This window comes from Lithobates pipiens, unplaced genomic scaffold, assembly GCF_037356315.1.
Source record: "Lithobates pipiens isolate NorthernLeopardFrog02 unplaced genomic scaffold, aLitPip1_a1.2 Scaffold_1, whole genome shotgun sequence".
Lineage (NCBI taxonomy): Eukaryota > Metazoa > Chordata > Amphibia > Anura > Ranidae > Lithobates > Lithobates pipiens.
The window spans coordinates 159,760,202-159,775,629 of NW_027507685.1; the positions used below are offsets into that span (position 1 = coordinate 159,760,202).

At 41.9% G+C, this 15,428-nt stretch overlaps 1 protein-coding gene across 4 annotated transcripts in view; it reads right to left on the reverse strand.

Annotated features, from left to right (window-relative positions):
* The window catches only part of DENND1A (DENN domain containing 1A), a 1,535,852-nt gene that overhangs the window by 214,897 nt on the left and 1,305,527 nt on the right, over positions 1–15,428 (reverse strand). For all 4 annotated transcript variants that reach the window (XM_077478826.1, XM_077478827.1, XM_077478824.1 and 1 more), the window contains exon 19: positions 9,353–9,484. In XM_077478826.1, the coding sequence (XP_077334952.1) occupies positions 9,353–9,484 (132 nt within the window). The remainder of the gene's footprint in view (positions 1–9,352; positions 9,485–15,428) is intronic.

Consider the following 15,428-nt stretch of genomic DNA (forward strand, 5'->3'; position numbering starts at 1 on the left):
TTTGTAAAGGAAGAGTGGTGCAAAATTCCAGGTGAGAGGTGTACGAAGCTTATTCATGGTTATAGGAAGTAACTGATTTCAGTAATTTTTTCCAAAGGGCGTGCAACCAAATATTAACCACTTGCCGCCCGCCATATTACAAATTGACGGTGGCAAAGTGGTTTCATAATTCTGATCGGACATCATATGACGTGATCAGGATTATGAGCCGCTGCGTGCCCTCGGGGGCACGCATCGCGGCGATCGTTGTTGTGGGGTGTCAGTCTGACACCCGGCAACTACGATCTCGGTAAAGAGTCTCCGACGGAGACTCTTTACCACGTGATCAGCCGTGTCCAATCACGGCTGATCACAGTGTAAATAGGAAGAGCCAGTGATCGGCTTTTCCTCACTCGCGTCTGTCAGATGCGAGTAGAGGAGAGCCGATCGGCTGCTCCTCTGACAGGGGGGGTCTGTGCTGATCGATTATCAGCACAGCCCCCCCGAGGATGCCCACACTGGACCACCAGGGACGCCACCAGACCACCAGGGATGCTAAGCAAAAGGTAATCCTCCCTAGACCACCAGGGATGCCAGTCAGCACAATGGATGCCAATCAGTGCCCATAATGGATGCCAATCAGTGCCCACAATGGGCATCACTGATTGGCATGCATTATTGTTTGGCACTGATTGGCATCCATTAGTACAGTATAACACCAATGCTGCCTATGAGTGCCCACCTGTGCCGCCTATGAGTGCCCACCTGTGCCGCCTATCAGTGCCCACCTGTGCTGCCTATCAGTGCCCACCCATGCCCATCTGTGCCGCCTATCCATGCCCATCTGTGCCGCCTATCCATGCCCATCTGTGCCGCCCATCCATGCCAATCTGTGCCAGCTATCAGTGCCAATTTGTGCCACCTATCAGTGTCCATCCGTGTCGCCCATCCGTGCTGCCTGTCAGTGCCGCCTATCAGTGTCCATCAATGCCACCTCATCAGTGCCACTTCACTGGTGCCACATCATTGGTGCCACATCATTGGTGCCCATCAGTGCCGCCTTATCAGTGCCCATCAGTGTACCCCATCAGTGCCCATCAGTGAAGGAGAAAACATACTTATTTACAAAGTTTTGAAACTGAAACAAAAAAAACATTTTTTTTTCAAAATTTTCGGTATTTTTTTATTTGTAGCGCAAAAAATAAAAACCGTAGAGGTGATCAAATACCACCAAAAGAAAGCTCTATTTGTGGGGAAAAAAATGATAAAAATTTCATTTGGGTACAGTGTAGCATGACCGCGCAATTGTCATTCAAAGTGCGACAGCGCTGAAAGCTCAAAATTGGTCTGGGCAGGAAGGTGTTTAAGTGCCTGGTATTGAAGTGGTTAAATATTAAGTTAAGGGTGCCATGAATTTTGACCAGCTTATTTATTACCTCTCACAGATATCCCTTCCCCCTTGACCATGCCATCATATGCTCCATGTAGAAGGATGGCATCAACTTTGTTCAGTCATAAGCTAGGATCAGCATCTATATTGTGGACTGAGATGCTGGCTCGGAGATGACACAATCATTTAAGTCTTGCCCAGTTATTTGTTGTATTCACAAACATCTGAGACAGATCATCCCTTGCCACAACCTCTCACCTTGTGGCTTTCTAAAATGTTCCAGGCTGGTCACTGGGGGAGCAGACTGATAAAATGCATCCTCCTGCCTGTAGAGGACTGATGACATTATCTCAGCCTAGGAAAGCCACTAAGTGCAGCATTACAAATGACAGTTAGACAGTGGAAGCAGGCTCAGAGTACACCTTCTGGTATGTCAGAAGTACTTTACAACAAAATACTGAAGAGAATAACTAGAACCAGTAAAGTTTATGGAATGTCAGCAGAGATGAAGTCCTTGTCATGCTCATTATCATTACATTAGTACATAAAGAAGCATAGTTTCAAACTTTTTGAGATAAGAAAGAGGAATACCTTTTAGCACACACTTTTAGACTCCCTTCACGCCTCCCCCAGCGACGAAAAACCATGCACAATACACAGAAAAAAAAAGATTAGTTAAACCCAAAAGTAATTTGTTTTAAACCACTACCTTTTCCCTTCATAAAATTATAAATGCAAACAGTGAGAGGCTGGATGGAAGATTTAGTGTAGTTTAATGTTTACGGTAGTTAAAGTGGTTGTAAAGCCTTTTTTTTTAATATAAACAACATTTTTAGCCATTCAGAATAAGTGATGTATTCTATCAATCAATCAATAACGAGTCAGAGGTTTTTTTAACATCCTGTGTTGGGATCTTTTGCCACCATGGAGGTGATCCTTGTAGTCCTGGACTCTGTATAAGGGCATTCTACACTATTATTGAGGAGTCAGTTGAGCCTTGTCTCCCTTGTATCCTATCTGGTTTTCTATCTTTGGTCTTTCACTTGGACTTCCTCTATTGTTTTTATTAATGCATCTTGAAGTATGTATTTTATCACTTTCTCCCCATGAAGACACTTTATGAGTTGAAAAGTGCTGAGGTTCTCTTGTTGCCATCTGAATGGCATCTTAATGGATGGAACTTCATATGATGTAGAGCTTTACTAATGCATTTGTTGTTATAAACACCTCATGCGTGGTAATTTTAATTCTCTGTCAATAAAGTGTATATTTTGCAACATTTTCTTGTATTAATCAGTTTGGTACTGCTAATGTCCCATCCGGTTCCCCCTTTTTGCGTACAGTCCAATGGGGATGAGGCACCATTTATGACCCAGATTGGGATTTAGCAACACGCATCAGCCCCCCCCCTTTAACACTTTTAGCCATATATATATATATATATATATATATATATATATATATATATATTTAAAAAAGCTCAGCCACATTCTTTTATACTTTCCATAAAATGTCATCAGGCCTGGAAGTTTTCTTTAGGTCTATGAAGTGAGAGGGGATAGAATTTGGCCCTTATCTGGAACAAGCTTTCTGCATTCTATGTCTCAGCCTGGCGCAGGATGACATTGCGTTTGGCAGTCTTTGTATATGGATTCAGGCTCATCATGTTTCATGCTCCATGTTTCTCAAGTTCTACAGTGGGTTGTTCTTGCGTTATCTGTGCTTCACTTTCTTAATTGGTTAACCAGAGCCTTCTGAATCTCCTGACCCTTAAATACTCTGCTCAGATCTGTGTTAGTCATTTTGTGCACGGTGAGGGTGTAATTTGCCTTTAGGGTCACTGGTTTGCACCATGTGCCAAGGTCACTCATTTTGCTGAAGGCACTCTCTGTCCAGAAGCAGACCCGTCCAATGTGACCACCTAGACTTTAAAGGGTTTTTTGACTTCCTCTAGACCAAATGTGGGCATAGGTTTCAGTAAATGGAGGTTTTCTATTTACTTCCTTTTTTTAATTTTGGTTGAACTAGATAGACTTGTGCCTTTTTTTAACCACTTCAGCCCCAGGAGGATTTATTCCCTTCCTGACCAAGCCCTTTTTTGAGATACGACACTGCGTTACTTTAACTGACAATTGCATGTTGTACCAAAACAAGATTGACATCCCTTTTTCCCCCAAATAGAGCTTTCTTTTGGTGGTATTTGATCACCTTTGTGGTTTTTATTTTTTGCGCTATAAACAAAAAAAGCGACAATTTTGAAAAAAAACAACAACATTTTTTACTTTTTGCTATAACAAATATACCCAAAAAATATATTAAAAAAACATATTTATTCATCAGTTTAGGCCAATATGTATTCTACATATTTTTGGTAAAAAAAAAAAATCTCAATAAGTATATTGATTCATTACACAAAAGTTATCATGTCTACAAAATAGAGGATAGATTTATGCCATTTGTATTATAATTTATTTTTATTAGTAATGGTGGCGATCTGTGATTTCTATCATGACTGCGACATTGCGGCGGACAGATCGGACACTTTTGACACTATTTTGGGACCATTGGCATTTATACAATGATAGTTGCTATAAAAATGCACCAATTACTGTGTAAATGCCACTGGCAGGAAAGGGGTTAAACACTAGGGGGGTGATCAAGGGGTTAAGTGTGTTCCCTCAGTGTGTTCTAACTGTGGGGGTGATGGGCTCACTACAACATGACAGAAATCACTGCTCCCGATCACTGGGAGCAGTAGATCCTTGTCATGTTGCTAGGCAGAACAGGAAAATACCTTGTTCACATATCCCTATTCTGCCTCTCCGTGCCACGATCGCGGGCCACCGGCAGACATTGAGTCTGCGGGACCTTCTAGCCGCTGATGATGGAGTGACGTACGGGTATGTCTTTTTTTTGCACCCATGCCACTTTGCCAACGTATATTGGCGTGAGCCTGTCAGCAAGTGGTTAAGCTATGCAATTACTGATGTCTCTTATAGGATGCTTAATTACCCGGTATTCCCCTTCATCTGGCATTCCAACCTTACTCCAGCCTTACTTCTCTCCTTTGTTTTTCTTCGCTTCCCCTTAGCTGCTACACATATTCCCCAGAATTTTCTGTCCCCTCCCCAACTCCTTGCTTTGCTTACATGTGGCTGCAGCAGGAAATGACTGTGATCGGGCCCGTGTATGATCCCCTGGCCAACTTCATCCCTGCAGTGCTGCCAAGTTCCCCCCTTCCCTCTCCTGCTGGCTGCAGCAGGGTATGCTTTCAGGATAGAGAGCGGGGAAGGACTCAAAGGTGATACATCAGAGATCTTTTTAGACCCATGATATTTACCCAAAGCACCCAACAGGAGGCTTTTTTGAAAACAAAAATAATAATAACTAATAAAATTGTAAACAAATAAATAAAATGGTAAAAAAGAATAATATAAAATAAATAAAAAAACACTGACACCAGCGGCAAAACTACCAGGGTCGAAAAAGTTGAACTTGCGTCTGAGGCCTGACGTTTCACCACCGTGGGGGTGCTGGGTCGGGGATCAGGGGGACCTTTTATGGTTTCTTGCACCGGGATCCTGAAGGTTCTAGTTACACCTTTGCTCTTTCTTGCCAAGGATCTGGGTGAACGAGCTTTTAAAACGTAAGAAGGAAGCTTGTGTGGTAGAGAAAATGGATGTAAAATGGAGGCCTTAAAGCTGAACTCTAGGCAGATATAAAATATACAAATTCATAAAGCTCTGTATTCATTGATACATAATAAAAATTTTATATTTTAAAAATGCAAACAGTATAAGTACTTAAAATATGACTTGGTATCAGCCTTTTGCAGTTTCTGTACAGCAGTGCATGAGTTTAAAGCGGGATTCCACCCTAAAGTGGAACCTCCGCTGATCGGATCCCTCCCCCCCTCCGGTGTCACAATTGACACCTTTCAGGGGGGAGGGGGGTGGAGATACCTGTCAAAGACAGGTATTTTCACCCACTTCCGGGCATAGACTCCCGTGGGAGTCTACGCCATTTCCTGCCCTGCCGCGCTGTCTGCTGGGACACACACAGGTCCCAGTGACAGCGCAGAGATTTCCTATTGCGCGGCGCGGCTCGCGCATGCGCAGTAGGGAACCGGGAAGTGAAGCCGATTCGCTTCACTTCCTGATTCCCTCACCTAGAATGGTGGCGGCAGCAGCCGAGAGCCGAGCGATCGATCGGCCTCGGCTGCCGGCATCGCTGGAACCTGGGACAGGTGAGTGTCCATTTATTAAAAGTCAGCAGCTGTAGTATTTATAGCTGCTGGCTTTTAATATTTATTTTTTTGGTGGAATCCCTCTTTAAAGAGGAAGTAAACTCTCCCACTCTGATGCATCTCTTCATTTAGTCCATTATAATAAGTAATTATCAGACTATAGCCACTGTAATCCAGCCAAAATCGCATATTACTTATAGAAACTTTAAAAATTTGTTTCCAGGGGTTAGGCAGTGCCATCTTAAGTATTGTTTTCTGAGTCCACAGTGGAGTGTATTTCCGCCCTTACGGTGAGCACTTCCTGTACTGTTAACCAAGCCTCCTTCTCAATCCAACCTATGGCAACCCTGCTTCCTTGTTCATAGCTCACTTGTTTTATTTCATAGTATTTACTTGTGCCAATGTCTAATGTTTCCCTTTTTCAGTCTTATCAGCTTCAGTTGATAAGACTGCAGTAATGGCCAAGTTTACACTGCATGTCATGTCCCATGGTCACATGGTGTGTAGGAGGAAGCTCTGAATGATTCTGAAGTCTCCTGGGAGTTCAGTGTTGTGCCGTAGGAAGTCTTGATAACAGGTAGGTAAGCACATAGAGAGTGTGCCGTAAATCAGGGGAGATCTGGGCATGCTCAGTGACTTCATTCTAAAGAACAAAAAGGATTACAACAATACTAAGCAAGTAAGGAGATTTCTACAAGCAGTGTTCATTAAGGTTTTTTATGCTGATTTACATGGAACAAAGTTGTGAGGGAGGGTTTACAACCACTTTAAGGAAGTCAATCAGTTCATGTACTGACAAGCAGCAGGATGATAGGTGGAGGGAGCAGAGTGACAGATTTGATCAGATATGAGCTAATCACTGGCCCATTTCTACTTGCACTGTTGTCCAGCAACAGACTGGAAGTGGGTCCAGGAAGACCTGGGCTTGAATAAAGTGGGTTGAAGAATGCTGGCTGTCAGACTCCAGTGATGAAAGAGAAGTACTGAGGAGGCACAGACTGGATTCATAGTAAAACACTGCAGCAGAAGCTACTTTATTTATTATATAGGTTGTCCAGTTTTATCTTTTTGTTTTTATGTAGGGTTCTGATTTAAGCTCATTTGGCACCAAGAGCTAATGGTATTCCAGAAAACAATAGAAAAATGTACTGTACTCAATAAATACAAATAACAAATCCACTGTGCATATTAACCTAAACAGACAGAATGTGAAAAAAAGTCCACGTAGCTCCTCGTCACATAAAAGATATTAAGTGCATCCGACTACAGTGAGCACGCCTCTGCCATGAATAAATCACACAATGCCTAACGGAACCCCATGACTGCCAAGTTATAGAGAGGTCATGTATGGCATGTATTTTTATGTAGATCTATCCCAAAAGTGTTCTTCAAGGAATGCCAATTGGTAATAAGCTAGACCCAGGATCACTTTGAAGATTACACTTGCATATGCATAAGAACTAGGAAAAGCTCCTACGATCACCAGGACACCACTGGTTATTTAGATCTTGCTTCAACAACCCATAGAAATATGCTCAGAAAGAGGAAAAAGGGAGACCCATGCTCCACATAGTGTAAGCCAGCAAATAAATATTTTATTAAATGAAATTGCTCTCACTTAAATATAGGATGTATAAGTGCTGTATACACAAGTCACAACAGACAGCAGAATTCTGCCTAGAGGACAATTTCAGTGTGTGATGACATCACATAGTGTAGCTCAGCCCTAATGCATTTCGTCAGATGACGTTCTCAAAAGTCAAGGACACTAGTCCAGATCACCCCTGAACATATGCTCCCCCAATGCCCCAAAAAACGCATTTAACATAGAAATAATATGTTTTCTCTTTCTTATTCTGAGAATTGTAAATGACAAGATTCCCTATAATGTAAATCGTCAACATGAGGTATGTCCATATCTTGGTGAGGCGGAATCCTTGCAATTGTCAGTTTTTCCTCTTGGTTTTGTTATCTATTATCGTTCCAAGGTGATATTATTCCATATCTGTATAATTTCTGACCTCATCCATCCCATTACATTTCTAGAGACTGTATGTTATTCCTCAGACAATTTTGTCAGTAAAAATTTTTAAATCGCTACTATAGTTTAGCACATATGCCAAATGTGTTGAAAAGATTTCAAGAGGAAATATATTTTGTGTCCTTACTGAACATTAATAGTCAGATAATAAGAAATTAAGAAATTGAAAGTGAAGATAAAAACAATATTTATTCAGTGATTTAAAAGAAGAATTTAAAAAACAGGCAGAAACCTCGGGTGACAGAAGAGAAAGTAAAGCAGACAAAGGGCTCTTTCACATGGGGCGGATCCGTGCTGATCCGGCCGTGGACATCCGCTTGCAGGAAGATGACAGGTCCATCTCTGCAGACTGCGCAGGGATGGAACTGTCAGAGCGCCGCTCTCCTCTATGGGAGATCGGATGACGATGGACCGCAGAGTCCGTCGTCACCCGATCCGATGACAGATGGAAAAGTAGATTTTTCCTCCGTCACACTTTTTCGGATCAGAACGGGCCGGATGTCAGCAGACATGTCACCACTGACATCCGACACTCCATAGACCTCTATGGAGCATCCGTTCAGGTCCGCTTAAAGAACTGATAGGCGGACCTGAATGGATCGGTCATGTCAAAGAGGCCAAACTCTCAAAAAGTATACTTATTCTGCATAAAACTGTAAATAAACACTCTGTCACCCCATGAAATAAAGTGATTACAACTCTGGTGCACTCTCAGAAGATACATCCACACAGGTGACTAGCGACAATGCAAATGACAGTGGCAAGAATATGCTGATTCCTGCAGCTGTTTTAGCCACCTGTGAGCAGCAAGCTGCAACTTCCTGCCGCCTTCATTATCACCAGCATTAGTCACCCATCCAAATGTGTCCTAACCCAAACCAGACATTTTTCCAATACATCCCACAGTAGCTCAATTGGAATGAGATCTGGAGAATTTGGAGCCCAAGTGAATACCTCAAACATGTTGTTGTGTTCCTCTTTCTTAAAGCATTTTTGCAGTGGGACAAGGTACATTATCCTGATGAAAGAGCCCACTACCATCATACGGTTTCCATGAAGGGATGTACTTGGTCAGCAACAATGTTTTACGTAGGCGGTACATGTCAAGTAACATCCACATGAATGGCAGGACCAAGGTTTCCCAGCAGAACATTGCTCAAAGCATCACACTGCCTTCCGCGACTTGCCTTCTTTCCATACTGCACCTAAGTGCCATCTCTTCCCTTAGGGCACACTCACCCAGCTCCGCATAGGACATAAAAGAAAACCTGATTCATCAGACCAGGTCACCTTCTTCCATTGCTCTGTGGTCCAGTTTTGATGCTCATATGCCCATCATAGGTGCTTTTGGCTGTGGACATGGGTCAGCATGGTCACTCTGACCAGTCTGCGGCTATGCATCCCCATACACAAAAAACTGCAATGCCCATTTTTCTGCTTTCAATACATCAACTTCAGTGACAGCATTTTTACTTAAAGCCTAATATATGCCACAAACCTTTAGATGTCATTATAACAAAATAATCAATGTTATTTATTTAACCTGTTAGTGGTGATAAGGTTATGGCTGGTGTACAGTATACTTTATGGTGGTGTAAACCTTAATGTGAAAATATGGTAGTACATATACTTAGATAAAAAATACTGATGCACTCCACGATTAATAATGGGATACAGATTATTGTCTTAGACCTACCTGACCAAAGTGCACTGTGATGGGTCGTCTGTCCTCCCTGGCTTTAGGATCCTGCTTCTCGGCTGATGGTGAAGGTGACTTTCTAGGAAGAGGTTCTTCAGAAGCAACACTGCATCCATTTTCTGCCAAGTCCTGATAAAAGAACAGGAGTGAAAGACAACAATTAGTACTGTGAAAAATGTAGTAATTGTTTATATGTTTACTGTTACTACTCTATTTGAATATACTTTTTAATTTTTATTTTCATTTTTAAATACGCTGTATAACTCAGACTATTGTTTAAGTGGAGTACTATGACAGGCTATACAGGAAACGACTGGGCCACCCTCATGGAGGGATATTTAAAAGACTTTGGTGACAAAGAATACATAGACTTTGAAATGTCTTCTTTATTTTACAGACTATCCAAAATATTAGAGACTACATTGACTACATTAGGGAAGACATTAACCCGTTGGGACTGCGAGTCCAGATCTTCCCTACTTTGGAGTTTAAACTAAAATGGGAACAAGTATTACGGGCCTGTTCATGAGGTTTGATGGAAATTTTAACTGAGGAATATAATAAATGCTCTAAATGTTGACGTCATCAATTTGTGTGGTAAATTGCAACAACTCAAATCACAAAGACCAATAATACATAAAGAGAATAAATAAAAAATGCAAGGTTGCCCACTTTCTCCTATGCTATTTGCCCTTTCGATAGAACCATTACTGAATAAAATCAGGTTAAACCCAGATATTAGAGGTCTACAATTAGGAGATAGGAACTATAAAATCTCTGCGTATGCAGATGATTTGCTGTTCTCACTGGTCAGTCCACACACCTCACTGCCAAATCTAATGAAGGAAATAGAAGAATATGGAGCACTAGCACATTTTAAAATTAACTATTCAAAGTCAGAGGCAATGGGGGTAGCTCTACCCCGGGAAAAACAACAATTGCTACAACCCAATTTTAAATTTAAATGGGTAGGGACGGCTCTAAAGTACCTGGGCACACAGATCCCAGCAAAGATAGAGGAGACATTTAAGATGAACTTTCCCCCGCTCCTTAAGACAGTTAGAACTTTGTTAGAGAAATGGCAACATGGACTGCATTCATGGTTTGGCCGCTGCAATTCCATTAAAATGAGTATTCTGCCAAAATTTCTGTATTTATTACAGGCCCTACCGATAGAGATTCCACCTGCGTTCTTCCGCAAAATAGATATGATGTTTACGAAATTTACTTGGTCAGGTAAGAGACCAAGGATTAGTAGAAGCCGGATGACCATGCTAAAAAGAGACGGAGGCTTAGCAGTTCCAGATTTATTTAAATATTATAAGGCGGTTCATATTGGGAGGATTATTGATTGGTGTCGACACACAGAATTTAAACTATGGACGGAACTAGAGCAAGAAATGTGTACAGTACCCCTACGAAGAGCGATCTGGTGCTACACAGTACTACCGGAATCCATGAAAAAACACCCTCTTATAGGTCCAACATTGCAAATAGGGCTTAGAATTAGTCAGAATTCGAAATTTTCGTCAACACAATCCCCACTATTCCCGATACTAGGTAACCCTAGTTTTAAACCAGGAATGGAGAGGAGGGCCTTTGAGAGCCTGTGGGAAAAGGGTTATACTCAGGCATCACACTTTTTGCAATTTGACTCCTGGCCAACAGTGACCGTATTGACTCAACAGGGGGGCTGATTTGAAATTAAGGTTTGGCAGGCAATGCGGCTTCGGCACTTCTTTGAGTCATTAGGTCCAGCAATAAACTATAAACGAGATCTGACAAGAGATGTGCAAAAAATTGTGCAAAAATTTACCGAATATCGAATACTGGATGACCCGGCTTTTTTTTTTGTTGCACCTCTCACATATTCCAATAAGAAAATATAAGAGTTTGGTATTGTGTCATATGGTTAATGAGGCCAAGGCATGTATTGCCCGATCTTGGAAAGATCCTAAGCCACCCACAATAGCAATGTGGTTAAATAAAGTTAGGAAGGTGGGGGCTGTGGAAGATTTAGTATACTCGGCCCAGGACAGAAGTGAGCAATATGCCAGGGTATGGACGGTTTGGAATGCTTTTCTCTCTTCAGAGGAGGGAAAGAAACTGATGGGGAACAGGGAAAGATAAGGAAACCACTATGTAGTGGGATTAAGTAAACTGTATTCTTGTTTTTTTTTTTTTTTTCTGGGGGGAGGGGGGAAGGCTGGGGGAAAATATTAAAATAAAAGGAGGAAAAGTGGAATACTTAATAACAGTAGAGATAAATAAGAAAGGGTTCTCAGCTATTAAAATCAGGGAAATAGAATTTTTGCAGAGAGTAAGACGGGCCGGGAACTGATGAATGTATGTATGTAACTATGAAGATGTATGTAATTTAACTCTGTAACCTCCTTGAGTATAAATAAAGAATATATAAAAAAAAAAATTCATCTTGAAACATTTAATAGGGATATTCTAAGGAGAAAAGGCCAAAAATTCCCCCGGAAGAAAAATACCTTCAAGGATGGCAGGGCATACAAATGGAGCCCTGCACCCAATAAATACAATCAAAATAGGGGTCCCTCCAACCCAACTCATATCTCGGCCACTACACATCAGATTACTAGTAACATCCCCCCCCTTGCTGCACCCCCACCATTCAAACCCTCAATTGAGCCATAAGTTAAAAACTGGACCCAGTACTAAGCGCCAATATTCTGGCGACCCTACTGAAGGACAACAGGCAAAGAAACTCACACTCTTTTTATTGTGGATCCTTGCAGGCACTTCACCCCCGGTGGACAACCTCAACACCTACACACAAGTAGCACTTTAACATCATCCTGTGAACCACTTACGGACCTCAACATTGCCAATCTTTCTTATAACTTATCTGATGATGAGATCACTGTCTTGAAAAAGGGCTTAAACTTTTGCCCTAATCAAGACATTGACACTTTTGAAATTTACAAGGATCTCCACCTCTTTGTTCGGAAACTACTTTTAAAAAAATTGTTCTCTAATCAGGAAACTTTGACAGGAAAAGACCCCCCAGGATGAACAAGTTATTAATCAACTAGTTTCCTTATTAGAAGAAAACGATCCAACCAATCTGATTAATCTGGTCAATCTTTCTTCAATATTGGAAGAAATTGATAATCCAAACGACACTCCTATATCAACAAAAAAGTCTCTTCTTAAGAAAAAATCTGATTTCTGCCCAGCACCGAGCACATGCCCCAATCCTGCAGCCTTCCTTAAACTCATCCATAAGGAATTAGAAGCTTTAAAAATCCATACTCAATCCCCATTTCCAACCTTAATGAAAGAGAATGTATAGCCTTGAAACAATTATCTAACAATAAGCAAATAACAATTAAGGCAGCGGACAAGGGAGGCAACATTGTTGTACTGGACAATGCTACCTACATCAATATGTGCAACAAAATACTTAGGAATGTAGATTGGTACCGCCGTGTTCCGGCTGACATTGTCAAGAAGTATAACAATGAATTTTATATGCTTGTTGATACTGCCTATTCCAATCAGATTATCACTCAACAAACCTGGGAGTTCATTAGGAACACATTTCCCCAAACACCAGTGTTTTATGCGTTACCCAAAATTCACAAAGATGTTAGGAATCCCCCTGGTAGGCCCATCATTTCAGGAGTCGGGGCAATGAGTGACAAGCCAATAAACTCGTTGATGCATTTCTTAAACCATTGGTCACATCTCTGCCTTCCTTTGTTAACGACACCCTACATTTTCTTCAAATTATCGATCTTGTACAGATTCCTGACAATGCTTTATTCGTTACAGTGGATGTAGAATCCCTCTACAGCTCAATCCCCCACAATAAGGGTTTAGCTGTAATTAAACATTACATACAAAGGGATACAAATATTGACCCCTTATATGGAGAATTTATTGTATCAATGCTGGAATACATTCTCCAGCATAATGTCTTTATTTTCAATAGCTCCCACTACCTCCAGGTGCAGGGGGTTGCGGTGGGGACTTGTTGTGCCCCATCGTATGCCAACCTGTACCTGGGGGAGTGGGAGGCCATGGTCCTAGGTGATGAGGACTTATTTATGTACTCGGACCACATATTATGTTGGTACCGGTACATTGATGACATCTTCATCATCTGGGATGGACCCTCTGATTTATTGGAACAGTGGTAATTGAGACTCAATAAAAATTATTTTAATTTGGGATTCACCATGTCTTACGATCCACATCGTGTTACATTCCTCAATGTTGAAATCTATAGGGGAGAGATGGGCTCCATTATGAGTAAACTGTATAGGAAACCCACCGTTGGCAATTCTATACTTTATGTCTCAAGTTTTCACCCAAAACCTTTATTAAATTCCATTCCCTACAGTCAATATTTGCGAGTAAGGCGCAACTGCTCGGAGGATATGGTCTTCAGGGAGGAGGCGAATAAGCTCTGCGACAGACTTCTGTGTCCGGGTTATTCCCATGCCTCCCTGAAGCGATCTTTCAAGCAGGCATGCGCTCAGACCAGAGAAAATCTACTCTATTCAGTTAAGCCCAAAAAAGATACCAACAGTACTAGAATTATTACAAAATATAGTAACCAACACAAGGTAAAAAAAAAATTGTTGAAAAACACTGCCACCTTCTTGCCTGTGATCCAACATTGGGGAAATTTGTGGCACCCAAACCATCCTTTACTTTTAAACGTGTAACCTCTATTGGCGATACACTCGTTAGCAGCGAATTCCAAGGTGAGGATAGCAAAAAACATTGCAAGTATAAAGACACCTTTATCTGTGTCAAATGGCACTATTACAAATACAAAATGTTAACACAAAAAAAACAACTTTACCTAATGGCAAAATTTTCCGCCCCAGGCACTTCGCTAACTGTGGCACATTTGGGGTAATTTATTTACTGCTTTGTGAATGCAATTGTTTTTACATCGGTAAAACAAAAGGGCTTACAGACACATCACGAGTATGCAATTGTGCGGCCCAGACTCGCCTTCGGGTCGCCTCACAACTCTAGTTCACAGCGGCAAATTTCCAAAGGTTACATTTTTAATCTTAGATCGTATCCACCCAGATCCAAGGAGGGGGGGGGGACTGGAATAAGTCCCTCCTCGGTGGATACATACATTGAAGGCCACCCAACCCCCAGGCCTTAACGACAGCATCTGGTTTAAACCGTTCCTTGAAGGGTTTATATCTGGAAGCAAGGAAAAAAAATTCCCCTACTAGTTTGGTTTTGCTGTATTCTCTGTTTTTTTTGTAATGACACATGTTCTGCAGTTGTAATTCTTAATTGCTCACACTCTTCTGTCAATTGTTTGAAACAGTGATTTCTTGTTTCTGTATTTACTGCTGGTTTATTGTGCACAATTTTTCTGTTGTTCTGTAATATGCATTATTATGTGTTTATTGACCTTTATATTTACCAACATGATGTCTTTGTATACCTCTATTTTATGTCCCACTGTGGCTCCCAGGCTCCCCTTCTTTATATATAATAAATGCTTTGCCGTTATGTACAACCCTTTTTAGGCATTATCACTCTGTGGTAGTCTAGACGACCACCTTATGGGGTCTTTTTTCCATCGGCTACCCATTATTTACAATTTTATTCTTTTTTTCTTTTTGGTGCTTTCCTACATCTGTTCCAGCACCGTATCCTGATTGGTTCCATCTCCTTCCCTCTGCTCGGTGTCCTCTGGGGGATCACCTGGCACACTAGGCCGCCCGGGTTAAGAACCCGCGGCAGAGTATTGGGAGTCTTTAGCCGGCATGTACATCGCCGGTTATCCTCCATCTTGATCCCCCGGTGGACATGCACTGTCATCTGGGGAGGCTTGTCTGTGTCGGCGGGTGGAGAGGGCGGGACCCCGTTCCGGTGTCTCTGTCTAGGACATGCGCACTTGGGACAGGGCCACGCGCACACCACTCGGGCGGGTCCTTGCTCAGTCCTTCTCTCTGCCAGCTGGTGTAATTGTCTTTGCGCCAGCTGATTGGAGGGGGATCTGTACTTAAGCACCGGTCCATGTCCGCCGGTATTCACATGTGGGACGCCGAGCGGATGGTCT